At 39.9% G+C, this 27,632-nt stretch overlaps 1 protein-coding gene across 3 annotated transcripts in view; it reads left to right on the forward strand.

The window, feature by feature from the left end:
* The window catches only part of dmxl1 (Dmx like 1), a 259,834-nt gene that overhangs the window by 126,935 nt on the left and 105,267 nt on the right, over positions 1-27,632 (forward strand). For all 3 annotated transcript variants that reach the window (XM_078566607.1, XM_078566622.1, XM_078566614.1), the window contains exons 18-25: positions 1,603-3,318; positions 11,254-11,364; positions 14,187-14,356; positions 15,879-15,976; positions 16,672-16,837; positions 18,253-18,526; positions 22,958-24,024; positions 25,602-25,793. In XM_078566607.1, coding sequence (XP_078422733.1) covers positions 1,603-3,318; positions 11,254-11,364; positions 14,187-14,356; positions 15,879-15,976; positions 16,672-16,837; positions 18,253-18,526; positions 22,958-24,024; positions 25,602-25,793 — 3,794 coding nt within the window. The remainder of the gene's footprint in view (positions 1-1,602; positions 3,319-11,253; positions 11,365-14,186; positions 14,357-15,878; positions 15,977-16,671; positions 16,838-18,252; positions 18,527-22,957; positions 24,025-25,601; positions 25,794-27,632) is intronic.

Consider the following 27,632-nt stretch of genomic DNA (forward strand, 5'->3'; position numbering starts at 1 on the left):
CAATTAAGTATTTTTGAAACAAAACAAAAACAGAATTATCTGGAAAAACTCAGCAGGTCTGGCAGCATCGGTGGAGAAGAAATCAGTTGATGTATATTCACTTTTACAATGTAAGGACGTGGAAAAAATATGTAAATTATGGTAGATGAAATTTAACACAGACACATGTACATGATAAGAAAATATTGACAGCACAAGTGGCACTTCAATAGTGGCTACAAGTGAATTTGAAAGGATTTAGAGAAAAAACTTTTTCTCACAGCGATTAGTTAGGGTTTGGAATGCACTGCCTGGAAGTCTGGTGGAGGCAGGTTCAATTGAGGCTTTCAAGAGGGCATTGGATGATTATCTAAATAGAAAAAATGTGCAGGGTTACGAGGAAAAGGCAGGAGATTGGCACTCAGTTAAAATCCTCAGAGAGCCGGTGCAGATATAACGGGCCGAATGGCCTCCTTATACTCCGTAACAATTCTGTGATTCTGAGAGGTATTAGTAGACCGCAAAGGATAAAGAATGTTGAAATGTGTAGTCCAGGCAGTGAACTAAAAGTTGTTGAAAGTTATGCTAAAACTGTACAGCACTCTGCCAGCTACCCACAATGTTTTTTTAGGCTTTAGAGCACTGAATTGTTCTAATCTTGCACGTGAACCAGTATAGTGCCCTCTTTAGGAGAGGGAAGAGGCCAACTTAAGGGTAGAAAACTTAATGTCACCATTAGCGTATTTCTTAGCTAATATCACCACCGTCAACACCTCTTTGTCCTTTTGTCTACGACATCTTTTGGCAATCTCCACCTATCACTGACCCTCTATCCAGCTCTACCTGTCCCACCCCACCTTAAACCAGCTTATTTCACCTCTTTTCTATTTTTCCTTAGTTCTGGTGAACAGTCATACGGACTCGAAATGTTAACTGTATTCTTCTCCGAAGAAAATAGATAGGATTGGTAGAGAGAAATTATTTAAGCTAGCTAGTGAGTTCAGGACTAGATGACATTGCCTAAAAACTAGAGCCAAACTTTTTGTGAGTAAAGTTAGGAAACACTACCATATATAAAGGTATTCAGGGATATAGGCAAAGATACGTATATTGAGTTAGGTCACAGATCAGCTGTGATCCCATTGAATGATGAAACAGCCTTGAGGGACTAAATGGTGAGCTCCTGCTTCTATGTTCCTTCCCCTCCCCATAACCCCTCTTTGTCAGCAACACTAAGGCCAATTGTAAGGATCCGGTTGCTGCTCAACTTGAGGCAAACTATTTCATCATAGGCTAGGCAATATGTCTGGAACTTTGCTGGTCTATAGGGCTCAGTATCGCACTCTGATGCACTTAGTGTAAGGGTCTTCGTTATCCTCTGTAATTTATCTGACAGCCATAAAGTAAAGATACCCTTAGCCGCTGTCACACAAATTTGCTTGCAGAAGGTAATTGTAACTGAAAATATATCAGTGTCATACTTTCATTGCAAAGGTGTGTTCTGATCTGATTTTGAATGTTGTAAGTTGGTTAACTGCAGTAGTATTGTTACTGAACAAAAACAAATGTACTCTTGTTATCTTTATTATTATATCCATTAATCTTTCATTCCACTCACTGCAGGGCACCTGAGTTCATCGTCAGTTCATCCAGCATGTCTTGCTCCATATCTTCTGGCAACTTCTTGCTCAGATGGAAAAGTCCGATTCTGGAGATGTAAAGTGTCAGCTCATTTGGTATCTTCAGCAGCTGGGGATGGTATGGAGAGTAATCTTGCCTATTCTTGGGAAGAATGGCCTTTACTGATTGAAGAAGGACTTCAGAACAGTAGTGCTGTTAGTGTACCAGGAAGGCCAGTGGATGTAAGCTGTTCATACACAAGCCGGCTAGCAGTGGCTTACAAACGGACAATACCAGTTAATGGACATTCCAGTAAACACTTCACCATGCATGTGGGTATATTTGAATGCGAATCAACTGGAGGCTCACAATGGGTTCACGAACAGACAATCCACTTGAATGACTCAAGTCACACCGGTGCCATGTTGGATCCAAGAATCAGTATAGATAGTAACTTAGTGGTTTATAATAAACAGGAGTCATATCTGACCGATGATCATCAAATGACTTTTGATGCAAAACCTCTGGTTCACTTAGATTGGGTCTCCAAGGAGGATGGATCTCATATCTTAACTATAGGAATTGGATCTAAACTTGTAATGTATGGACAGGTTTCTGGAATTATACAAAACCAAACAAAGAAAGAAGCACCAGCAGTTTTCTCTCTCTCTTTATGGGATAGTGCCAAAGAAGTTTCTCAATCTAGGTGGGTGCTTCTCAGAAGTGTGGATTTGGTTTCTTCAGTGGATGGATCATTGTCATTGCCTGTTTCACTTTCTTGGGTGCGTGATGGTATCCTAGTGGTGGGGATGGATTGTGAAATGCATGTTTATTCACAATGGCAACCTCCTGACAAATTGGATCCAATGATTAATGAAGCTGAAAGTGGTAGTACTCCTTCAATAGTTAGTCTAGCAAAATATGGCAGTGCAAATGGTTCCAACCCTTACTTGTACAGAAAAACCCTGGCAAGGTCAGTGACCGGGCTTGCTCAGAAATTTGGTGGCAAAAAATTTCCATTTCATTGGAATATTGAAATGGAGGACTCTGGCCTTTTTGAAGCATCTCATGATTTATCTCCCACTCTGCCTCAATACCATCCTTTGCAGCTTTTGGAGTTAATGGACTTGGGTAAAATCAGACGATCCAAAGCCATCCTGTCTCATTTAGTCAAATGTATTGCAGGAGAAGTAATCACCGTCAGCGATACTGAAACTAGCCACGAACGACGACTCAGATCTCTAACAATTAGTGCAAGCGGCAGCACGGCAAGAGATCCCTTAACCCCAAATAAAAGTGAAAATCCTGACTATACAGAAATAGACTCTATCCCTCCTCTTCCTCTGTGTGCACTTTTAGCTGCTGATGAAGATATTTCTCACACCACTTTTGAAAAACCGAGCAAACGAGCTAATATCAGCAAGAAAAACGAAAGGCATTCAACAGGAAGCAACTATGATGAATTATTTGCCATGTCCAGGGTTGGTACAGATGACCTTGGTAGCTTCAATGTTGATGAAGACAAGCCGAAGGTTATTGATCTTTCCCAGTACAGTCTTACCTATTTTGGTCCTGAGCATGCTCGAGTACTATCTAGTCATTTGCTTCATTCCAGTCTGCCTGGTCTTACCAGTATGGAGCAAATGTTTTTAATGGCACTCGCAGATACCATGGCAACTATCAGCACTGACATCGGAGAAAGCAGAGAGCGAACCCAAGGTAAAGTGTTTTGCTTCAATTAAAGCTTAATTTTTAATTTAAAACCTTTTGTGAACAGCAGTACCAATAATTTGTATATGTCAATGTACATTCTTTTAATACATTAATTTTGAGACTCTTTGAAGAAATGCAATTACTTTTTTTATTGTGATGTGCTTTATGTGCTCAAGGCAAGCTTTTTGGTAAATATATCACAAAATCATAGTATATTATCAACTCTTTTGTAGTTCAGACTGAGCCATAGTTTTCCTGTTGTCATAACATGGAAAAGAAAAATCAGCATCTATGTATTTGTATTGGTCAAATTATAGATGCAAGACATTCATTCATGATCTGTATTTGCTGCAAAAATATAAACTTGAAGTTAAAATGAGCAACCTGAACCAATCACGGCTCACCATGATGGCTAAGTGACAGTAACCTACTTTCTGTAACTGGAAAGAAGATGTAAAAATGCAAATTTTGAGAAATCAAGGTGAAATAAATCCCTTTAACTTGCATGTTTGTATAATAAAAATCTATGTAGGGTATGCACTTCCTGTCTACAAATCTGAATGGACTGTTGATATTTTAGTTCATAATTTTGTCAATTTTTCTCAAGTTACCACTACATTTCTCATTCAATTTTAATATGTCTTGGCACAGGAAAAATGTTATTGGCTCTGGTCATTAAGTAGATCCATTGACTAAGGCTCTGAAATTTCTGTCCCAGTTCTGCAATCTTGTTTATTTTTTAAAAAACCCTTTTATTCATCAGCTGACCATGGATAACAACAAGCAATTTACTAATCAAAAGTTTTCAACATTTCTTAGATTATTTTAAAATATAAAAATAAAAATATAGCAGGACTGCATGTATACTAAACAGCAGAAGCAGCATGAGATAATCAGAGCTAAGCAATCACACAAACAGTGGATAAGATCAAAGCTCTGCAGTCCTGCCACATCCAGGACATTGTTGTAGTTCATCAGGATAGAGCCCCAGGCTGAACCATCTTCAGCTGCTTCACCAACAATCTTCCCTCCATCAGAAGGTCAGATGTGGAGATGTTTGCTAATGATTGCATGACACTCAGTACCATTCGCAACTCCTCAGCAACTGAAGCAGTCCATGTCTGTATGCTGCAAGACTTAGACCAACTTTCTTGGGCTGATAAGTGGCATGTGGCAGTCGCACCATATTAGTGCCAGGCAATGACCATCTCCAACAGAAGAGAATCTAACCATCTCCCCATGACATTCAATGCCATTACCATCACTGAATCCCCCACTATCAACATCCTGGGGGTTACCATTGACCAGAAACTTAATTATACCAGTCATATAATACTGTGATTGCAAGTGTAGGTCAGAGGCTGGGAATTCTGCATTGTGTAACTCACTTCCTGACTCCCCAAAGCCTGTCCACCATCCACAAGGCAGAAGTCAGGAGTATGATGGAATACTCACCACTTGCTCCAACAACACTCAAGGAGCTTGACATCATCCAGGACAAAGCAGCCTGCTTGACTGGCACCACATCCACCAACCTAAACATTCACTCTCTCCACCACCGATGCGCAATGGCAGCAGTACGTACCAAATGCCAGATGCATTGCAGCAATTTGCCAACAGCAACTTACCTATGCTCCATCAACAGCATCTTCCGAATCCGCCACCTCTGCTACCTGGAAGGACAAAGGCAGCAGACATGGGAACACCACCAAATTGTCTTCCAAGCCCCACACCATCCTGACTTGGAGCTATATCGCCGTTCCTCACTATCATTGGTTCAAACTCCAGAAGTCTCTCGTAACAGCACCGTGAGCGTACCTGTGCCATATGGACTGCAGCGGTTCAAGAAGGCGGCTCGCTACCACCACCTTGAGGAAATTAGAGATGAGAAATAAATGTTAGCTTTGCTAGCGATGCACACATCCCATGAAAGAATGATAAAAAAGTCATGAATGGTGGTGAACAAATAAACAACTAACTGGGATAGTCACTGATGAGGGGAACCCAGTATATGAGTACAAAAGACAAGGCATTTGCACTTGCACCCATCTTCAGCCAGAAGTGCTGAGACGATGATCCGTCACAACCTCCGCCCGAGATCCCCAGCATCACCGATGCCAGTCTTCAGCCAACTCGATTCACTCCACGTGATATCAAAAAACAGCTGAAGGCGCTGGATACAGCAAAGGCTGTGGGCCCTGACAACCCAGCAGAAGTGCTGAAAACTTATGCTCCAAAACCAAGGCAAGTTTTTCCAGTACAGTTGCAGCACAGGCATCTACCTTCAATGTGGAAATTTGCCCAGCTATGTCCAGTTCACAAAAAGCAGGACAAATCCAATCCCGCCAGTTACCTTCCCTTCCCATCCCATCCATCTCCTCTCAATGATCAGCAAAGTGATGGAAGATGGAGCTGACAGCAGTAAGCTTCTCACCACTGTTCAGTCTGGGTTCCACCAGGGCCACTCAGCTCCAGATCTCATTACAATCTTGGTCCAAACATGAGCATAAGAGCTGAATTCAAGAGGTGAGGCATTAAGGCAGAATTAGACCAAGTGTGGCATCAAGGATCTCTAGCAAAATTGAAGTCAATAGGAACCAGCAGAAAAGTTTCCACTGGTTGGTGTCATACCTAGAACAAAATAAATTTTGCTTGTTAGTGGCCTAACATTTCAATCCCAGAACATCACTGCAGGAGTTTCTCAGTGTAGTGCCCTAGGTCCATCCATCTTCAGGTGCTTCGTCAATGATCTTCCTCCACCATAAAGCCAGGGGAGAGGATGTCCGCTGATGATTACACAGTGTTCAGTACTATTTGTGACTCCTTGGATACTTTTAAAAAATTCATTCACAGGATGTGGGCTTCGCTGGCTGGGCCAGCATTGATTGCCCATCCCTAGTTGCCCTTGAGAAGGTGGTGGTGAGCTGCCTTCTTGAACTGCTGCAGTCCATGTGGGTGTAGGTAAACCCAAAGTGCTGTTACTGAAGCAGTCTACATGCAAGATCTGTGCAACCTTCAGGCTCAGGCTGATAAGTGACAAGTAACATTTATATCATCGAGTGCCAAGCAATGACCATCTCCAACAGCAGAGAATCTAACCATCTCCTATTGATATTCAAAATAATTATCATCACTGAACCACCCCAGAATATTCTTTGAATATTTTTAAGTCAGAACTAGGTAGATTCTTGATTAACAAGGGGGTGAAAGGTTATTAGGAGTAGGCAGGAATGTGGGTTGAGGCTACAATCAGATCAGCAGGCTCAAGAGGCCGAGTGGCCTACTCCTCATAATTCGTATGTATGCATGTACGTATGAATCAACATTCTGATAGCTATCATTGACCAGAAACTTAACTGGACTAGCCATATAAATACTCTGGCTACATGAGCATGTCAGAGGCTAGGATTTCGCATCGGGCAACTTGCCTCCTGACTCCCAAAAGCCTGTCCACCGCCTACAAGTCAGGACTGTGATGGAATACTCTCCACATGCCTGGATGCATGCAGCTACAGTAACACTCAAGAAACTCAACACCATCTAGGACAAAGCAACTTGCTTGATTGACATCCCATCCGCCATCTTAAAAATTAATTCCTTCCGCTACCGACACACAGTGTGTGCCCTCTACAAGATGCACTGCAGCAACTCATGAAGACTTAATTGGCAACTCCTTCCAAACCTGTGACCTCTACCACCTAGAAGGTCAAGGGCAGCAGAAGCATAGGAATGCCATCGCCTTCAAGTTCCCCTCAAAGCCGCACATTATCCCAACTTGGAATTATATCAGTATTCCTTTACAATTGCTGCATCAAAATCCTGGAACACACTTCCTCACAGCACTGTGGGGCCCCTTCATGAGGTGGATTGCAACAGTTCAAGAAGGTGGCTCCACCATTTTTTCAAGGGCAAATGGAGTTGGGCAATAAATGCACCAATGCTCACATCCCATGAAAGAAGAAAAGCAAAGAAACTAATGTTGTATTTGGCCTTTTGACTGAGGATCTCAATCTCTCACATGCATGGCTATGGCTGTACCAGTTTTTCCTTTGTTATAATAGTGAACTATCAGCAATAGGATTTTCTGTTGAACCTGTATTGAAGGGCACCATCAAGGTTGAAAATGATAAGAGAAGACAAGGAAAATCATAAACTAATGATTGGATGATGCCAAGCTTAGGCTTTAAAAGCCTGAAGGTTGTTCAATGGAATAGTAATGAGAGAGAAGATTTCTGCGGTTTTGAGTTATGGGTAAAGAATGAGTTGAAGTGCATTTTGTTATCACCATGGAAATGTAGGCAAAGCTTTATGAAAAGCTGTAAGAAGGCATATTTGTAACTTGAGAGGTACAAGAGCAGAAAAGTTAGAGGAGTATTTGACCATCCTAGTGTCAATAAAAATAACATCAAGGCTTGGGGCCAAGTGATTGGAAAGTAAAGTGAGAGTGGATGGTCTGCCGGATGACTAACTTTTTCTCCAATCCTACATAGGAGTGCAAAAGGTACATTCGTAGTCCCTTCCCAGATTTTCAAGTCTTACATGATTTGAGTTTTGAGTTGAGGGAATAAAAATCATAATGTCAGGAAGGAGAAAATTTACCTCCTTTTGGGTAGTTTGAATAATAACTGAGAGGAAATAGTGAGGTCAATCAGTGAAGGACTAAATGACTGCTAGTCGTTTTAAGAGGCATAGAGAAAATGTTGTACAAGGGAACTGAAAAGAATGGATAAAAGCAAAATACTGCGGATGCTGGAAATCTGAAACAAAAACAGAAAATGCTGGAAAAACTCAGCAGGTTGAGCAGTATCTGTGGAGAGAAACAGAGTTAACGTTTCGAGTCCATATGACTCTTCAGAGGAAGAAGGAGGGTCATACATACTCGAAACATTAACTTTGTTTCTCTCTCCACAGGTGCTGCTAGACCTGCTGGGTTTTTACAGCATTTTCTGAAAAAAATGGATATTCTTTGTTCCACTGCTTTGGGGGCTTGTATAAACAGAGAGCTTTGACTATTGTTAAGAATATTGGAAAATGAGAGAAACCAAAAGAAGTGCAAGGATTTATCAAAATATGAGATTGAGATCTGAGGTGAACTTGTATGAGTACTTTGCTTTCTGTGTAAACTGACCTATATGGTAAGATATTTAAATGGTGATGAAAACCTTTTGCAATATTGTAATATATATTACCGTAGACTAAAACATTTGGATCTAAAACATATTGCAAAATGTTACTCAGTTAAACTGTTCTGGATTGAGTGAGGATCAAAACAAGAAAATAGTGTAAGCGTATTTCTATTAAGAATTTGAGAGTTTTCAAGATATTGAGTCCTCTTAATTGAACCATCCAGGTTCTGAATTCTTAATTTATAACAATGAGTTCATCAGATGTACCTGACTTAACATGGCACAAACAAGCAGTATTTATAAATCAAGTAGAATTTATTAAGCAAGTTGCTTTATATACTTAACAAAAGCTGTGAAGACAACGTGTAAGTTTTTCTATCCTGCAAGGCCCTAGGATTCCTTGAATGCTGACAGCACAGACAATGTCTTTCTCCTTCCTTCTCTGAAATAATGTTCAGCTGTGTAGCAGAAGAATAACACCACAGAAGCAATGGTGGAACTGTGCCAAAGAAGACTGAGTTTTCAACTTTTATCCTTGATTCTGATTGTTCCTCTTCCCTTTATTAGGAGATGGTCCAAATTAACCTTTTTCATTGGCTAAGGGTAAGGGTGTCACCCCACCTCTGTAACTATGTAGCCTTAAGACAAACGTCCATCTCTTATTTCCTGGGTCCCAGGAGTTACATTCCATTGTGAGTAAATGACACCCTTTTAAATACAGATTACAGCTAAACAAACAAGGTTACACGGTCTTATCAATAATACAAACTGTTGAAAGCAATTCACATAAGCATGCTAACCTATTCCCATGGATACTAAGGAAATTAAGAAGAAATGTTAGTGATGGTCCTGAGCAGGATATCTTCATGAAATATAGGCTTTCCTATGCTGTAGATACGTAATAGATCAAGGTATTAGCAAACCTAAGTCTAATTCAAAGACAGGGTTTTGACTAACAAATCTCAAGATAAAGAAGCCATGTTCACCTCAAACTGTTGAGTTCAAAACTTATCTCTAAGGCTTTAAGTTTTCTAGAAATTTTGGAACATTTTAAAGTCATTAGGTTATTAAGAAGAACAGCAATTTTCAGACACAGCTGCTTTCCTGTACTCAACTGCTTTTGACTTTTTAAGTGTCTTACTCAGCAAACAAATTCAAACTGAACTATTTAAAAGGTGATATTACCATTGAATGTCATTGGTAGGTGGTTAGACTCTAGCTGGCATTTATGTGGTGCAAATGTTAATCACCACCTATCAGCCCAATTTTCCATCAGTTAACAGTGCTGAATGAGGCACTGATTAAGTGAATTGCTCTGTTCTGGATGGTGTCAAGCTCCATTGAATGTCACTGGTAGGTGGTTAGACTTTAGCTGGCATTTATGTGGCGCGAAAGTTACCACCTATCAGCCCAATTTTCCATCAATTAACTGCTGAATGAGGCACTGATTAAGTGAATTGCTCTGTTCTGGATGGTGTCAAGCTCCTTGAATGTTGTTGGAGTTGTGGAGAACATCCATTATACTATTAATTGTGACTTGAAGTTGACAAACAGGTTTTGGGGAGTCAGGGCTGAGTCAGTGAATGTATTGTGCTGACCTTCATATGAAAATTCCCAATATATGTGTTTCTATCCCAAGAAGCTCTGTGCCAAATCATGAAATTTACTCCAACATGTCATCAATGACGCTTGAACAGAATAGTGAACCTCTGACGCTACCCAATTAGGAGCTTCAGTGCTGCTATGTTAATATTACTAATTAAGAATTAGAATGTGGAGGCCCAGACCTTCCGGTCTCCAGATCATCGGAGACTGGGCGTAGCTCCCATGGTGCGCCACAGGACCCCTTGGAAATCATAATGCGCTGACTCTGTGGAAATTGCCCTGGGATATTTGAACTTCCGATGGGCAATTCCCTAGTTCCCCGGGACCCTCTGAAAAGGTCTCCAACTCTGAATTAGAGTCAGAGAGTGCAAACTGTTCGCATTACTTTCCTGAATAGTTAACCAGGAAATGTTAAACAGAAAAATCCTAGTGCAACTCCTGGATAACTATACAACTAACCCCCCACCTCCTCACGCTACCCCACCCCCTTTCTCCCTCACTGATCCATCCGACTTCTTTGACTCAACTTCAACACCCTACCCAGTTGCTATCCTGCCCAGCTTCCACCCTTACCCCTTCCCACTTAGCTCACCCATCCTACACTCTTACCTACTTACCTCACCCAGTCTACCCACTCACCCACCCTACAACACTCCTTCGCTAACACACTGAAAAACTATTTAAATGTCCCAAAGCTTTTCATTGTGTTAGTGAACAGTTGCCAGAATATGGCAGCTAGTGCCAGAAAAAGGGGACATGGCGTCTGCGTGGATTCCTTTCGATGAAGCCTCTGAGGTTTCCTGCGCTGTCTGAATTCTGCAGTATCCTGTATCAGAAGATTGGCAGAAAAATCTGAGGAAGGTAATTGGGTGCATTTTTGTCTGATCAGGGCCAGAAATAGGGGCTCCGACCTTGATTGGAAGATTTGGGCCAGAATGCTTTGCCACATGGAGTCATTGCTGCATGCTTTAATGGAATTTTTAAAGGAAAATTGAGTAAACATTTTAAGCACAGGAAGATGCAGATCTAATGGGAGAGTGAGGCAGCAGGATTAGTTTGGTGATGCTTGTAGTTTCTACAAACACAATAGACAGAATAGTTCTATTGGCAGTGCAAGGTATCCTTCTTTGACTTTTTGTGGTAGTTCAAGAGCTTTGGAAATTGAAATTACTTAATATGCAAATAAAATGAAACATTTCCTTTTTTCTAGGTGGAGATACCCTTGATGAATGTGGATTGAGGTTTCTTTTAGCCATGCGGCTCCATACATTCCTGTTGACATCACTACCTCCAGTCTATCGAGCACAACTTCTTCGTCAAGGTAAATCGATGAAAATGTTAGAGTAACTCCTGTAATCAAATTAGAGATATAACTGAAACTATAATTCCAATATACATTACCTGAAGATGAGATTTAACATATGCAAAGTATTTATTGTCTAACTTGCTATCTGGTACATTGTATGAAGCTTTATCAATGCAGCTTCTAAAATGTGCTTTGTTTGTTCTTCACTTTTACACATGCCTTACGATGTGTTGACAATCCTATACAGCTCTTATGTAAAATGGTGGAAAGAGCAAATTTTAAGGTGCTGAATGAGGCACTGATTAAGTGAATTGCTCTGTTCTGGATGGTGTCAAGCTCCTTGAATATTGTTGGGGTTGTGGAGAACATCCATTATACTATTAATTGTGACTTGAAGTTGACAAACAGGTTTTGGGGAGTTGGAGTGAGTCACTCACTGCACAATACCCAGTTTCTGGCCTCTTGTGGCCACATTATTTGTGACCCAATTCCTTGTCAATGGTGTTGACCAGTAATCTTTGGTGGAAATTTGGCGGTCATCAGTGAGCGCCCTCACTTCTGGCCTTGTGATAGAGGGAAAATCATTGATGAAGCAGCTGAAGATGATTGGGCATAGTGCACTGCCCTGAGAAACTCTTGCAATGATGTCCTGAGGCTGAGGTGACACCCCTCCAACAACCACAACTACCTTCCTTTGTGCTAGGTATGACTGCAACTAGTTGAGAGTTTTCCCTGATTTCCCATTGACTTCAATATTACCAAGGCTCCTTGGTGCCATACTCAATCAAATGCTGTCCTAATATCAAGGGCAGTCATTTTCATCTCTCCCATGGAATTCAGCTGTTTTGTTCTTGTTTGGACTAGGTTGTAACAAGGTTTAGAGCCAAGTGGCCCTGGCAGAACCAAAACTGAGCATTAGTGAGCAGGTTATTGGTAAGTTAGTGCCACTTGGTAGCATTGTTGATAATACCTTCCATCACTTTTCTTATGATTGAGAGGAGTCTATGGGGTGATATTTTTATGGATTGAATTTGTTTGCCTTTTGTGGACAGAACATGCTGGTCAGTTACCCATGTTGTCGGGTCGATGCCACTGTTGCAGTTGCACTGAAACAGCTTGGCCGGAAGCACAGATCGTTCTGGAGTACAAATTTTGAACACTATAGCCAGGATGTTTTTGGGTCCGATAATCTTAGCCGCATCCAGTGGCTTTAGTTGTATCTTGATATTACATTTAGTGAATCGAATTGGTTGAAACAGGCATCTGTGATGCTGGGGACCTCGAGGAGGCCGAGATGGATCATCAAATCAATACATCTGGTTGAAGATGATTGCAAATGCTTCAGCTTGCCTCTTGTGTGCTGGGCCCTGCCATCATTCAAGATGGGGATATTCATGGAACTTCCTCCTTTTAGTTATTTAATATCGATCACCATTCACGGCTGTAGCAGAACTGCAGAGCTTTGATCTGATCTATTGGTTGTGGGATTAGTTAGCTCTGTCTATAGCAGCTTCTTCCATATATAGGTCTGTGTTGTAGTTTCACCAAGTTGGCACCTCATTTTCCGGTATGCCTGGTGCTGCTCTTGGCATGCTCCCCTACACTCTTAATTGAACCAGGGTTGATCCCCTGGTTTGATGGTAATGGTAGACGCAGGGATATGCCAGGACATGACTTTACGGATTGTGGTGGAATGCTATTCTGCTGCTTCTGTCTCACAGCGCCTCATGGATGCTTAGCTTTGAGCTGCTGGAACTATGCTTAATCTGTACCATTTAGCATGATGGAGGGTGCCCTCAGTGTGAAGGTGGAACTTTGTTTCCACCATGACCTGTGCGGTGGCTATTGATGCCAATAATATCATGGGCATATTCATTTGTATTGGTGGATTGTTAAGGACGAGTTCAAGTCGTATTTTTCCCCTTGTGTTGGTTCTCTCACCACCTGCTACAGGCCCAGTCCAGTGACCAAGTCCTCAGCGCTGGTGGTACTACCAAGCTGTTCTTGGGTGACGGGCATTGAAGTCCCCCACTATTGATACCATCAGTACTACTTCCAAGTGGTGTTCAAAATACTGGTGTACTAATAATTCAGATGTAGGAGGTAATCAGAAGGGGGTTTCCTTGCCCATGTTTGACCTGATACCATCGAGACCTCATGGGATCTGGAGCCAATGCTGCCACGCCTTCCATACTGCTTACCAATGTGGTGCCACCTCTGGTCAGTCTGTGCTGTTGGTGAGACAGGAAATAACCAGGGATGGTGAGCCGGAGGCATTGGCTCATAAGTGCAATTCTGATTGCACTGTCAGACTGTTGCTTGCCTAGTGTGTGGAACAGCTTTGGCCTATGTCCCTTTGAGGGGGACCTTGCGAAGTTGACTCATCTGGGTATAGCTTTATCGTGTCTGAATTTGCAACCTGTAGTTGAAGCCATCTGGTGCTCTATCTGGTTTTATCCTTGCACATTTTTGTAATATTTTGATACAAATGAATGACTTGTAAGGCCATTCAGTAGGCAGTTAAGAGTCAACCATATTGTATGGAGTTGCATGTAGGTCAAAATGGGTAAGAATAGCCAGTTTCCTTCCCTAAAGGACAATAACCAATTGGGCTTTTTTTTTGATAGTTACTGATGCTCGCTTTTTATTCCAGATTTATTTTCTGTATTTAACCAAGTTCAAATTCAGAAACTGCCATGTTGGAATTTGAATTCACATTGCTTGGTTATATATCCAGGTCCCTGGATTACTGACTTGGGACCATAATCACTACACTAATGTATCCTTTAAATTAATGTAGTGCCTGAGTTGTGAATATGTGTGTTTGTTTTTTACAGGTTTGTCTACTTGTCATTTTGCCTGGGCCTTTCATTCAGAGGCAGAAGAGGAGCTGCTAAACATGATCCCTGCAATGCAGAGAGGAGATCCCCATTGGTCAGAGCTTAGAGCCATGGGCGTGGGCTGGTGGGTGCGCAGCACAAACATCCTTCGCAGATGTATAGAAAAGGTACTGTGCATCTGTTTATTTTTGAATGTTTCTATTTTTTTAATAAAACTAGGATTGTTGTTACTTATCTGTGCTTGTGTATTCATTGCTTGGTTATATATCCAGGCCCCTGGATTACTAACCCTTGAGATAATTCAGAATCAAAAAATGAAGTCACTATAAATGTGGATCATCCATATTTTACAAGATCACATTTCAGGTTATCAACAGTGCAGTTGTATCAGACCAATAAATTGTTGAGATTTTTAAACTTAATTTGTTGCACCACCTTTTCATGATAAAGCATTGGGAATTTTCCTCTGGTTGTAGAGATGTATACCCCTTGACACCAGTTTATTTCCCTGCTTTCAGCACCAAATACACATTTTAGGTGTCAGTCGTGGCTCATTAGGTAGCTGTCTCGTACTGGATTCAAGCCCACACCAGGACTTGAGCACAAAAAACCAGGCTGATGCTCTTCTGCAGGACTCCTGCACTGATGGAGAGTACCGTCTTTCGGATGAGCCATTAAACCGATGCTATGTCTCCCCTCAGGCGGCACTATTCAAAGAAGAGCAGGGGAGTTATTCTAGCCAATAGTAATCCCTCAGTCAGAACCACAAAACTAATTATCTAGTCACTGTCACATTGACTGTAGAAAATAGCTGTACGTAAATTGTTCACTGTTTCCAATATTACAGCATAGACTACGTTTGAAAAAGTACTTCAATGAGTGTAAAGCACTTTGAGATATCCAGTGGTGGTGAAAAACACAAAAATTGAAGTCTTTTTCTTCCGATTATGAAACAATAATGCTTTTGTAGTATCTCTATATAATTCTTCTCTTTCAAGAAGAAGGGGAAAAACACCCCTTATTTAACCATCACATGAAATATGATTTGATTTTCTCTATCTCCAGCAGCCACTCTAGGTATATTTGGTGTGTGCTTTGCCATTCTATGACTAAATTAAAAGAATAGTCCTATTGATGAAAATTTATCTGAGGGACTGAATTGTTGCCTGGCTATATTCTGTTGAAAATTTGGGCTTAGCTAGCAAATCATCCCTCCCTTGAGCTACTGAATATCCTGCAGCAAGAGTAAAGGAAAGCATCTAAAAGACCAGATACACATATTTTGTGGATCTATGTGTTCTCGTGATAACAAGCCATGACTGTAAGGTATTTCTTGGCTGTCCAAATAACCAATGGCAAACATGAATTTAGATTATATGGCAATGTTTAGGAAAAATGACTTATTTCCTTTGAAACTTTTCAAATTTTACAATATTATGTCGTAAATTCCAAGCAAATTTTTCACTATAGTGAGGGTTTCAGATAAAAGGGGCAAAAGTTGAAAAGTTAGGTAGAATTGTTTTTCTCACAAAGGGTAATTTTGCTATCCTGGGTAACACTAAGAATTCACAAATACTGATTTTTTTCTGTGGTTTAGAAGACTTTTCCAAGAAATAAGTAGTGTTTCATTTGTAATTTTTTTATATTAACTGTAAGTGAATTCTTTTTTTCTTTAAAAAAAAAATACAGGTTGCCAAAGCTGCATTCCAGAGAAACAATGATCCTTTAGAGGCAGCTATATTTTATCTCGCAATGAAGAAAAAGGCTGTATTATGGGGTCTGTTCCGGTAAGGCATTCTAATATTTTGCTCTTGGCACCAGCTGCATTTTCCCCATCCCTAGCACAGACATAAATTTTGTCAATGTGGCTAGATTGCATGTGGTTTTGTGTTTTTCTTTTTCGAATAGTTTTTGCAGCAGAAGGATGTATGAGTTGTGCTGAGTTACATTTAAAAATAAAATCAGTATTTCTTGTTCAAAATTAGCAGCATGCTCTGGATAGGAAGGATTGATGCATTATCCCTTACTATTAACATATAGGAACAAGACCCTTGAGTAGTGCTAGAACAGAGCAAGTTGGAGCAGTACCTTTAGCCTAAAAACAGTGGAATATATGAACCATCACTTGTTTTTGTTCACCTCCTGGAGCTAGTTCAAAGCGGTATGGTTGGAGGCTGTTGCGAGCAGATTAAGTGGGATTGGGGAGGCAGTTAAAAGAGGGAAGGAATAAAAGCATTTCAAGGTGTGACACTTCAAGCTATTAAAATGCCCCTTTGCCAGTACCATCGGTTGCTTTTTCTTCCTGCTGAATGAAATGTATTAGATGACTGGCATTGAATGCATATACTGGCTTCTGAAAATAATTTATTTCTGTTTCTACTAGCATGCTTCAGTTGGTATGTAATGTGTTCGTATGTGTTTTGAGCTCATGGGCAAAGAACAGGAACATAAAATTTAAAATAACTTTTTTTTTAATGTGCAGGTCTCTTCACGATAGAAAAATGACAGAGTTTTTTGGGAAAAATTTCAATGATGATAGGTGGAGAAAAGCTGCATTGAAGAATGCTTTTGCATTGTTAGGTAAACAACGATTTGAGCAGTCGGCAGCTTTCTTCCTTTTGGGTGGTTCCCTTAAGGATGCAGTTGAGGTAAAGCAACCATAAATTACAATAATTGCTAATTTTTTAAAAAGCATGCCAAAGTTGTTAAGATGATCAAAAGTTCAGAAAATGTTCTTTCCTCCACTTCAGTTTTCTCCCTTATACTCCAGGATAACTTGCTGAGGTTTAGTTCCTTGGGAGCTAGTACCTCATGTAAGTGACCATTTTTCTCTAGGGACCTGGACACTGAGCATTGGCTGGCTATTCAACCGTAAAGGACATTTTAGCCAAGCCTGATTCATTCCTTATCATACATACAAACTACCCACCAGAGATCAGTGAATAGAAAGCAAAAGTACGGTAGCTTGTAGTACAAAATTTGGCTGATTTTTATGCTTGTGTTTCAACTGGTAAAGTGAACTATAAACTGGACAATTATAATATCTTAACATAAATGGTAATCTTTCATATTTAGAAATGTGCAAATCATGTTTCCATGAGAATTTATAAAGCACTGTCAAAAACCTTTTGAAAAATGTCGGATATTTTATAGTTAAGAAAAAAGGAGTTGCACTAATATGTATTTAGGAAATTCCAAAGCACGATACAACTAATGAATTATTTTTGAACTTTAATTGTTGTTATGTAAGCGATTATGGTAGCAAATTTGAGCACAGCGAAATTCTACAAGCAGCAAATGTAAAGCCAGGGCTATTTTTTGTGTTTTTATATTATATTTATAATTCAAATTATGGAGATTTTTGCCATTGCCCATGTAAGGAGTACTTAGTCTAATTCCTTAACATCTGCACTTAAAACTCTCTTTTTATTTGTCATAACTGGCTTGCAAGTTTAATTGTTTCAGAGACATACAATTTTAATATCGTGGATATATTAGTAAATTACTACTTCCCTATTCAGTTTCTTTAAATGCAATCTACCTTCCTATTTAGCTCTTAAAAACTTGAACATTTTTGCACCATTTTTCAGGGATGGAAATGCTAAGTTCTCAGAAAATTATTAAATTTTTCTGGTATAAAGCTATGCATAAAATCCAATTTCATGATTCATACCCTATTTATAAGGTACTGAACAACGTGTGCAAAACCATTTGTTTGGTATTGAAAATCACCTAAATTACTTTATAATTCACAGAATATTAAAACTTGCATTCTATTACAATTATGTAAAAATACAATTTGAAAATCTTGCAGTTAGAAAATTGTTTCTATAGTACTCATTGTAGAAACAATATTTTCTATTCAGATCATAGTTAGAAGTTTTCACGTGAACAAAAGGCCTGCACAGATCATTTGCCCTGCAGTGCTGAGTCATACCTTGTTGTGAGATCTAACTTCAGTATTTCACAATTAGATGCCTAAAAAAAAGTATCTTATCTGAACTTGACAAAACTCAATGGTTGCAACTCGATAATGTACCCATTTCTGTTTTCTTTTTGAAAGGTTTGCCTTGAAAGACTTCATGATGTTCAATTAGCTCTTGTAATCGCACGATTATATGAATCAGAGTTTGAAGTGTCATCCACCTATAAATCTATACTAATCAGAAGGATCCTGGGCTTTGATGCAAAGAGCAAAGATTTTAACCCTTCTCTTAGAAATTCTGACCCTGTTTTGCGGAGTATGGCATATTGGATATTGGAAGATTACACCAACTCTCTGAATACGCTGTTGGAGCAGGGGATGAGGGAAAGTGATGATTCCAGTGGAGCAACAGGTGAGGAATGAAGTTTTTAAAAACAAATCATGTTTTTAAATTTGCATTGTGATATTTTCCTTATTTTTGTGCTACCCGCAATAAAGTAGTTCACCTTCAACAGAAGTATTTTGTCAGTTAGCTTTCTTAAAGGCATTGCATTAATAGTTTGGGAACAGAATTGGAGATTATCGTGTTTATAATAGGTTGATGGTGCATTTGTACTGCAGCTACTGGTCTGAAACTGTCGACATTGCAAAATTAGTGATGCTTTGCAGTGACAAAGTTCCAATACAAAGATGCTCTGAGACAGAATGGTTCATGTGTTGCTCGGACCAGGAAAAAAACTAGCAATATTAGGCCATCTTTTTGCTGTTAAAATAACCGTTAGGCTGGCAAGATTCATTGATATTTATACAGAAATTTGACAGCAACTTCTGGCAAGCGCACACGCACAATTAAGCACAAAAACTTGAAAGTTGTTGGCCATGGTGCTGTCCATAAGCTCTGTGGATAAAATCTCACCATCTGAATCCCCGTTCAAATGTATTTGAAGGACTTGAAGTTCCTGTACTGAAATCATAGACACAGACGAAAGTTGCCACTACAAGTGTTACGAACAGGTGGAGGTTTAATTTAAACAGCACCGATTTCTCCTCTCTCCACCTGTCCATAAACAGAAAGGTGTTTTGATTTTGATTTTCCCCTTTATAAGCAGTGGCATATTTCCAACACCTCAATTTTGGCGTGATCCAATTTCTGTTGTTAACCCCACAGCAAACTCATGATAGGGTGAACTCAGGCTTAGTTCATTCATGCATACTCAACACAGGAGGGGAGAGTCGCTACGTAGCCCCTGTGCTTTCATACAATAAACGAGGGGAGGAGAAAAAGATTTACAGGGCAAGGACCACAGACAAAAGAATTAATGTTTCACATACATCCAGAGTCCATAAACAAAGTCCAATGGTGTATTCCATCACAGAGGTAGGTAGGTTGAAAACTGATGCTGGATAATTCACTTTTCCAGTAGAGTTGACTTCCACAATGAAACCGACACACACTTGAATTAGTCTTGTTGATGATGATATAGAAGTTCCAGTAGAAACAATTTAGATTGGGGCCAGGCATTCATACTTGGACAGAGCCCTGGTTCTGTGTTGCTGCTTGGTAGATGGAAGATGGCAGACCGAGCTCTGCAGCTCCACAAGGTAGTGTTACAGGTTCCTCCAGCTGCCGCCATGTCACATGACTCCCACCTTTCCGCTTTGGCTTTGACAAAGGGTGTATTTTCCTTTGTCTGGGTTCCTGAGATTGTTAATATTCTAAACCTTATGAATTACCATGGAATGTTGCAGTACTCTTTGTCCCAGCAGAATAATAGACTCCAGTGGCTAGGCCTGGCTCATGAAATGTAGATGGCCTTTGAGTTCAGTCTCTGCAGTCCACAGTGGTTGTTTGCATCTCTTCAGAGATAATGAGGCACAAATTTCTTCGATACTAACAGATTAGCTCCTGTTGTTCAAAGGTCACAGACAGACATGGCTTCAGTCATTTTAAAAGACCATTATCTAGTTTCAAAGTTTTAGGAAGTAACCGGGATGAATATATATATTTCATCATAATATAGTGTTAGGTTTTAGCTCCATTACACAAGTCAAGTCATTCATTTTGTGTGTGGTAAGTCGCATTAGTGCCAAATAACCTCTCTAATGCTGAAAATTAAGTTCTAACAAGTGTGGAGTCCCATTCCTTAAGATTTTTTTTTACTGTTGGAGATTTGTCACCATTCAGCAAAAATTTTACATTACAGATTGTGTGCCTGACTCTTAAGCAAATCAACATAAGAGAAATGTTTTATAAAATGGGTAGGCTTGGTGTCTAAAAACACATTTATGTTTGAAAGTCAATGAACATTTAGCTCCTTGAGCCATTGTACCATTCAGTGAGATCATGACTGATCTGCTACCTAACTCCACATACCCACCTTCACCTAACATTTCTCAATATCTTTCAGTAGCAAAAATCTAACAATCCCAGTTTTAAAACTTACAATTGATCTGGTATCAATTGCCATTGGTGGTGAGAATTCTAAACTTCTACCACCCCTTTATGTAGAATAATTTCTTAAATTCACTCCTGAAAGGTCTAGTTGTAATTTTTAGATTGTGCCCCCATTCCTAGATGCCCCAACCAGTGCAAATAGTTTTTCTGTATTAACCCTTGATATTCCCTTTCCCTTAAATTTCAATCAAATCACTCCTTGACCTTCTAAGTTCCAGGAAAATACAACACTGGCTTATGTAATCCCTGCTGATAATTTAACCAGGTATCATTTTGGTAAACCTACACTGCAAGGCCAGTATATCCTTGTTAAAGTTTGGTCCCTAGAACCGCTCACCTCAATTCAGGTGTGATGTAACCAGGGCTTTGTACAGTTGTAACATGACTTCTACTCCTTAGTACTCTAGTCCTCTAGATATCATAGAATCACAGAATTGTTACGGTGCAGAAGGAGGCCGTTCGGCCCATCATGTCTGCACCAGCTCTCCAAATAAGCATTATGATTTAGTGCCATTCTCCTGTCTTTTCCCTGTACCCTTGCCCATTGTTTCTATTCAAATAATCATCCAATGCCTCCTTGAATGCCTCGGTTGAACCTGCCTCCACCACATATCCAGGCACAAACTACTGTGTGAAAAAGTTTTTTTCTGACATCACATTTGTCTCTTTTGCAAAACACTTTAAATCTGTGCCCCCTCATTCTTGATCCTTTTGTGAGCGGGAACAGTTTTTTCCTATCTACTCTATCCAACCCCCTCATGATTTTGCACACCTCTTAGGGCAGAATTTTGCCCTTGGATGGTGGGCAGGCCCCACTGGCTCGGCAGTGGGTGTACAGCTGACCCCCGCCGCCGAAACTGGGCCCGCCACCATTTTGAGTGGGTGGGCCAATTAAGGCCCGCCCAGTGGCCTTCAGCGCTTCCTGTGCGGGGGTGGAGGGATTCCCCATCTGTCAAAGTACGCTCTTTCGCACATGTGCGTGAAAGAGCACACTGCTCCCTGAGACAAAGTGCTGTCTCAGGGAGTTTACTGGCAGGTAAGAAAAGTCAAAAAATAGAGAAATATTAAAATTATTAACATGTCACACGAGGTGGGACATGTTAATAAGAAACGCAAAGTTTATTAAATATTTTAAAAACGGACATGAAACTTCATCCCGCCAGTGGATAAAGTTTCATGAATAATCAGAAGCCCGCTGGGGCTCCTGGCCTGCCCGCCAGCCTTAAGCTTGGACGAGCAGGCCTTTAATTATCTTAGCTAGCCTGTCAGTGGCCTCAATTGGCCATTGACAGGTCGGCGGGCGGACAGCTGATTTCGCTGTCTGCTCGCCTTCCTAAAAATTTAAAGGGACCGGGATGATGTCGGGGGTTCCCAACGTCATCCCGCGTCATTTTCCCCCACGGCGAGCGGGCCCCGCCCCCAAATCGCCGAGGGGAAAATCCTGGCCTTAATCATCTCTCCAAGGAGAACAGCCCCATTCTCTTTAATCTATTTTTATAACTGAAGTTTCTCATCCCTGGAACCACTCTTGAAAACCTCTTTTGCACTCCCTCCAATGCATTCACATTCTTCCTAAAGTGTGGTACCCAGAACTGTATATACTACTCCAGCTGAGGTCTAACTAGTGTCTTATATAAGTTCAGCATAACCTCCTTGCTCTTGTACTCTATGCCCCTATTAATAAAGCCCAGGGTGCTGTAAGCTCTATGAATTGCTGTCCTGCCACCTTCACTGAGCTATGAACATATACACCCAGGTCCCTCTGTTCCTGCTCCCTCTTGAGAATTGTACCCCTTATTTTATATCTTGCCTCCATGTTATTCTTACCAAACTGCATCACCTCGCACTTTTCTGCATTGAACTTCATCTGCCACCTATCTGCCCTCTCCACCAACTTGTCTATGTCTTCTTGAAGTTCTGTACTGTCCTCCTCGCAGTTTACAATGCCTCCCAAGTTTTGTATCATCCGGAAAGTTTGAAAATGTCCCCTGCACACCAAATTCTAGATCATTAACATATATCAGAAAAAGCAAAGATCCCAATACCAACCCCTGGGAAACTCCACTACAAACCTTCCTCCAGCCTGAAAAATATTCACTAACCATTACTGTTTCTTATTACTCAGCTAATTTTGTATCCATGTTGCTACTGTCCCTTTTATTCCATGAGCATATAAATGTTACTGAGCCTGTTAGCATGAGTTTAAAATTAGAGCTAGCTCTTGACTAAGTGTTAAACTTTATTCATAAAGAAAGACTTGCATTTATACAGCGATTTTCACAACCGCCAGACCACTCAGTGCTTAACAGCAAAAGAAGTACTTTTGAAGTGTAGGAAAGTACGATGAAATAATTTAATGTCTGACAATGTTGTGAAATCTCTTTTCAGAATGCATCAAGCCTACTTCATGCAACCCTGGTGTATTTAATTTCTACAACTATTTGCGAACCCACCCCCTTTTGTTGCGACGACACTTTGCTTCTTCAGAGAAGACAGCATCACAGATGGGATTAACTGTGGAAAGTGGTCTGGCAGATAAAATCAGCTTAGCTGAAAGAAGATTGTTCTTTGCAACTGCAAATGCACATTTTAAAGCTGGCTGTCCAATGTTAGCCCTTGAAGTCTTGTCTAAGATGCCAGCAGTCACCATGAAGCCAAAGGTTTTACAAAATAAAATAAGTTCTTATTTCACTATTAGTCCTTCATTAGAAGAATCTAAACGTAAAGTTTTGGATTGTGATTTCTCATCACCAACAGTAAATGGTGTGGAATCTAAAGCCTCTTTTGATTGGCTGTCAAATGGACAATCCAGTTCATCTCTTAGTTTCGATTGGAGTCAATCTTCTCTAACTATTGAAGAACAGCCACTGGAATTAAAATGGGATAGTGATAAAGATGATGAACAGGAAGAGAATGGCCTGTCAATGAAAGAGATAAATCCACCATGTTCTGTTGCTGAAAAAGTGGAAGGAGAAAGTTACTGTAATTTCTCCAGTTCAGCTGATGATTTTTTACGTCCATCGGAAGATGTCATCGCAGCACAGTTAAAATTTGGAGCTTGCTTGAAGATACTTACAACAGAGCTGCGTACATTGTCTACTGGATATGAGATTGATGGTGGCAAACTCCGCTATCAATTATACAACTGGCTTGAGAGAGAAATTATAGCCTTACAGAAAACATGTAATTACAACATTGATCTGGAAGTTATGAAAGATAGCTTTGAAGGTGTCTGGGATGAAGTACCTAACAATGGACAAGCAGAAAATGGAACTATTGACCAACAAAAGTCATTTCACCAGCAAGAATATTTGCAGCGTAGGAGACTGTGGCTTCTGCAAAACCAGTCCCTTCTAAGGATGTTTCTTAGCTATTGTAGTCTTCATGGGTCTCATGGCGGAGGCCTAGCATCAGTTAGGATGGAGTTGATTCTTCTTTTACAGGAATCGCAGCAGGTAATTTGTGTTGTATGGTAATTGTTCTCATGCCTCAGTGCAATGCCTTCCTTGAATTGAAACTAGGGTTTGACTAATTTGCTCCCTCCCTGTGTGGTATTTTATCTGGTTGGCACTTGTATGCTGTACCAAAATACTGAATTGGAGGCACATTCCACTACTCCATGGTATGACATATTATAACATCTGTGCAGTTGGTTTTTGATCAGGTTTTAAATCCTCAATTCTTGATCATTTTCTTTCTGTTATTGGGACTTGCTGCACTCTATATTTTCTACCATTGTTATTGCAAAAATATCCTATGTCCAAATTTGATGGGCATTTGAAAGAATGTGAAACTGGGCATGAATTGTGTAAAATTCAGAGTCTACCAGACAGCTCACAAGAATTTTGAAATAATGAGTGCATTTCACAGATGGTCAATTTTATTACTATGTAATCAGCTTTGTTGGAATTAATTCCTAGACATTCACTTTCGAACTGCATCAGCAACACCAGTAAGAATTATTGCTGTTTTGTCAAAATGTAACTAAGCCTATAGTGTCATCATTTTGAATATGGGGATATTTTTAACTTTAAATGCCTATACCAAATATGTTAGAAGTTATATTTCGCCATTAAAAAATGTTAGTGTTTAATAAGTTAAAAATGATTGAAATCAATTTTAATTGACAAATGAGAAGCTTGCGTTTTTCAGGTTTTACTTTGTGTTAAAAGGAGAAAGTCATTGGGAGGGGGGTATGGGTGGGAAATTGCACTTCAATGAAAAAAACCTGGTAATCTTTCATATCTTCAAAAAGATTTCTTTGACTAGCTCCAATTCAAAGAAACAAATAAGTTTATTTTTAAGACGCAATCCAGCACAATGGCAACCTGTAATTACTTATCACTCATGGGCATCACTTTTTTGACTCAGCCCCTTGATAGGTTCATAAACTTTACTTTAAACAAACTGTTTTTATTGTGGTTCCAACAATTTGTCTGTCATTATGATAGTGACACAATAAAAATTATTGATTATGCATAGAGAAGCAGTTGTAATATTTCTTTCAGTAAACAATGTGACTTGAGTGATCTTGATCACCAGTGGATCATTGATGTGATTAATTGTCATTGCGTTGCTGCACTTGCTCCACCTCAAACTAGCAATGAAAGATTGATGTTTGCCTGAATATACAAAAAAAAATCATCTTATTGTTCCTAAAGATAAAAACTTTATTGCGCAAGTAGGTCATTTCAGCCTTTTAAATCAACTCTGCCATTCAATATGACCATGGCTAATCTAGGTTCTCAAATAAATCCAGATTAACTCTTTTATTTGCTGAATATTAGGTCCAGAGAATGCACATAGATTGCATCAGTGACTTAGCACAATTAGTGTTATAGGCATAAATACACTGTAAATATGTCCCCAATTCTGGTTTTTAATGAAAATACAATGAGAAGTTTCAAGGACTGGGACAGTTCTCAAATTAGGGAAGAATTTGTAATGATTCATTTACATTGGTATATTCATCAGTGAAAATGCATTTTAAAATGTACAGACTTTCAAACCATATCTATTGATTTGTGTTTAGGAGCATTCGGTGAAAGAGGCCACTAGTCCTTTGATGCAACTTGCATCAATACCCCTCCTGTTTGCCTGCACTGCAAGTGCTAAAACTGTGGTGGCTAACCCTAGACTCCATCTGAGCAACCTTACTCATGACATTGTGCATACCATTGTGGAATTTGATTCTCCTCCGCATCCAGACATCAGAAATAACAAGGTAGGCGTTAGTTTAACACACATATCTCAATCTGTTGTAGAACTGACAATGTAACATTTTGATAACAAAACATCTGTGGTAGCCAATTGCATCTAGTGTTTTGGCTATCACAGTCTTAGTCACACTGGCATTGATGTAAAGTTTTGTGGCCTCTTCTGCATTTCTTTATTTTGAATATTGCCAAAATTCAAAACAAGCAAGGAACTTTATAAAAGAAAATATGATCAAGCTAAATGACAAGCCGCAAATGTTTAAAGTTAACACTCATTACTTTTATGTTGTGATACACATTACATTTTTTTAAAAATTAAAAGCAAAATGAAGTCTGCTTTCTGTTGTGGTTCCAGCCACTTACCTGTCACCATAATAGTGAGATAATAAGTTAGCAGTTACGCACAAGATTCACCCTGCTGATGCAACTTTTGTCTTAAGTTTAAGCATACTTTGCAAGCCACTTGGCAGACGTGTCGGTAACCAGAGACCAAAGATTTAAGCTAATTGACAAAAGAACCAGAGGATAGCAGATTTGTTGATCCATCAAAAACTTGACCTATAATTCTGCTAGTGGATAAGGGATTGAAATATGCAAGCATAAATTCTGCTACCTGAAGCTAGTTTCAAGATACATATGACTGAAGTCCTCCAGAAGCAATCTTGGTTTAACATTTTGAGCTGGGCTTCTCAGTGATCAGTTATTAGGCACTTCTGAAAATGGGAGTTGAAAAAGCATCTTCTGTTCCTGCCAGAGATTCAACTAAGATTTAGGCTTTTAGAAGGAGGATGATAAATGTAATAGAAAGTGAGGTACGTGTGGTTTTCAGTTCGGCTTTTGTGTTTTGACAAAATTGAAAGTTTAGCATGTATATCTTAACAGCTGTGGGACAGTTTATAGATGTATTTGGTAACACTTCTTTTAAAATGTGCTATGAGGTTACTAAATCCCAGCTGTAGGAGTGAGAAGTAGAAAGAGGATACCCATTTCTGTTTTCCCTACAAGATGTGACTGTCTCAGACATGCCTTTGATCTCTCCACATTTTCTTTCTCTCCTCGTAACTACTTTTCCCTTGGTGGTTCTTGCAACCTCATATTGTATTGAAGTAGCATTTATGTTGGCAAGACAAAATCAAAATATTCTGAAATAAATACAGAAAATGCTGGAAGTTCTCAGATCAGACAGCATCTGTGGAGAGAGAAAGAGTGACCTTGAACATTGCCATTGCAGAGGTATGACAAACTACATTGGTCATTTTAAGCCAAAAGGCTGTGAAAAACAGGGTACATTTGGTTTTGCTATTCTACGCAATAGATTGTTATGATTATATAATTATGATTAAGGTTTTACTTTTATTTGTACCAAAATGTATTTTCTAACACTCAAGAAATGAATAATTCTACAAGTCGGCCCCCATACAATTTCCATACCCAGATGCGCCCTTCTGGCCGAAAAGTTTGCCCACACCCAGAGTTAAGACATTGACTTGAAGTTTGAAGCCATTTATTTCTACACATCCTCCACATCTCCTCCCAAACAGCATCAGTATGCACAACTCTCAGTATCCATCCCACCAGCCTCACGAGCACAACTGACCACCTGCGCATTCCATTTGTCTTTTGCTGGCTGTCCCTTCGATTTGAGGATGGTGCCTACTCAGGGTCACCAGTTTCTGCCATGGGCCTTCATGTGACTGAACAGGGCAAATCCCAACCCACAAATATTCTAACACATGGGGCAGGATGTTCTACGAAGTAGTGGGATCTGGAGTGCAGGATTTGCTTCCTTTCGTTCAGTGCTACCTCTCCGCCTCGTCATCAAGGTGTTGCGACTTAAAGTGTGATGC

Source organism: Cetorhinus maximus, chromosome 2 (assembly GCF_964194155.1).
Source record: "Cetorhinus maximus chromosome 2, sCetMax3.hap1.1, whole genome shotgun sequence".
NCBI lineage: Eukaryota > Metazoa > Chordata > Chondrichthyes > Lamniformes > Cetorhinidae > Cetorhinus > Cetorhinus maximus.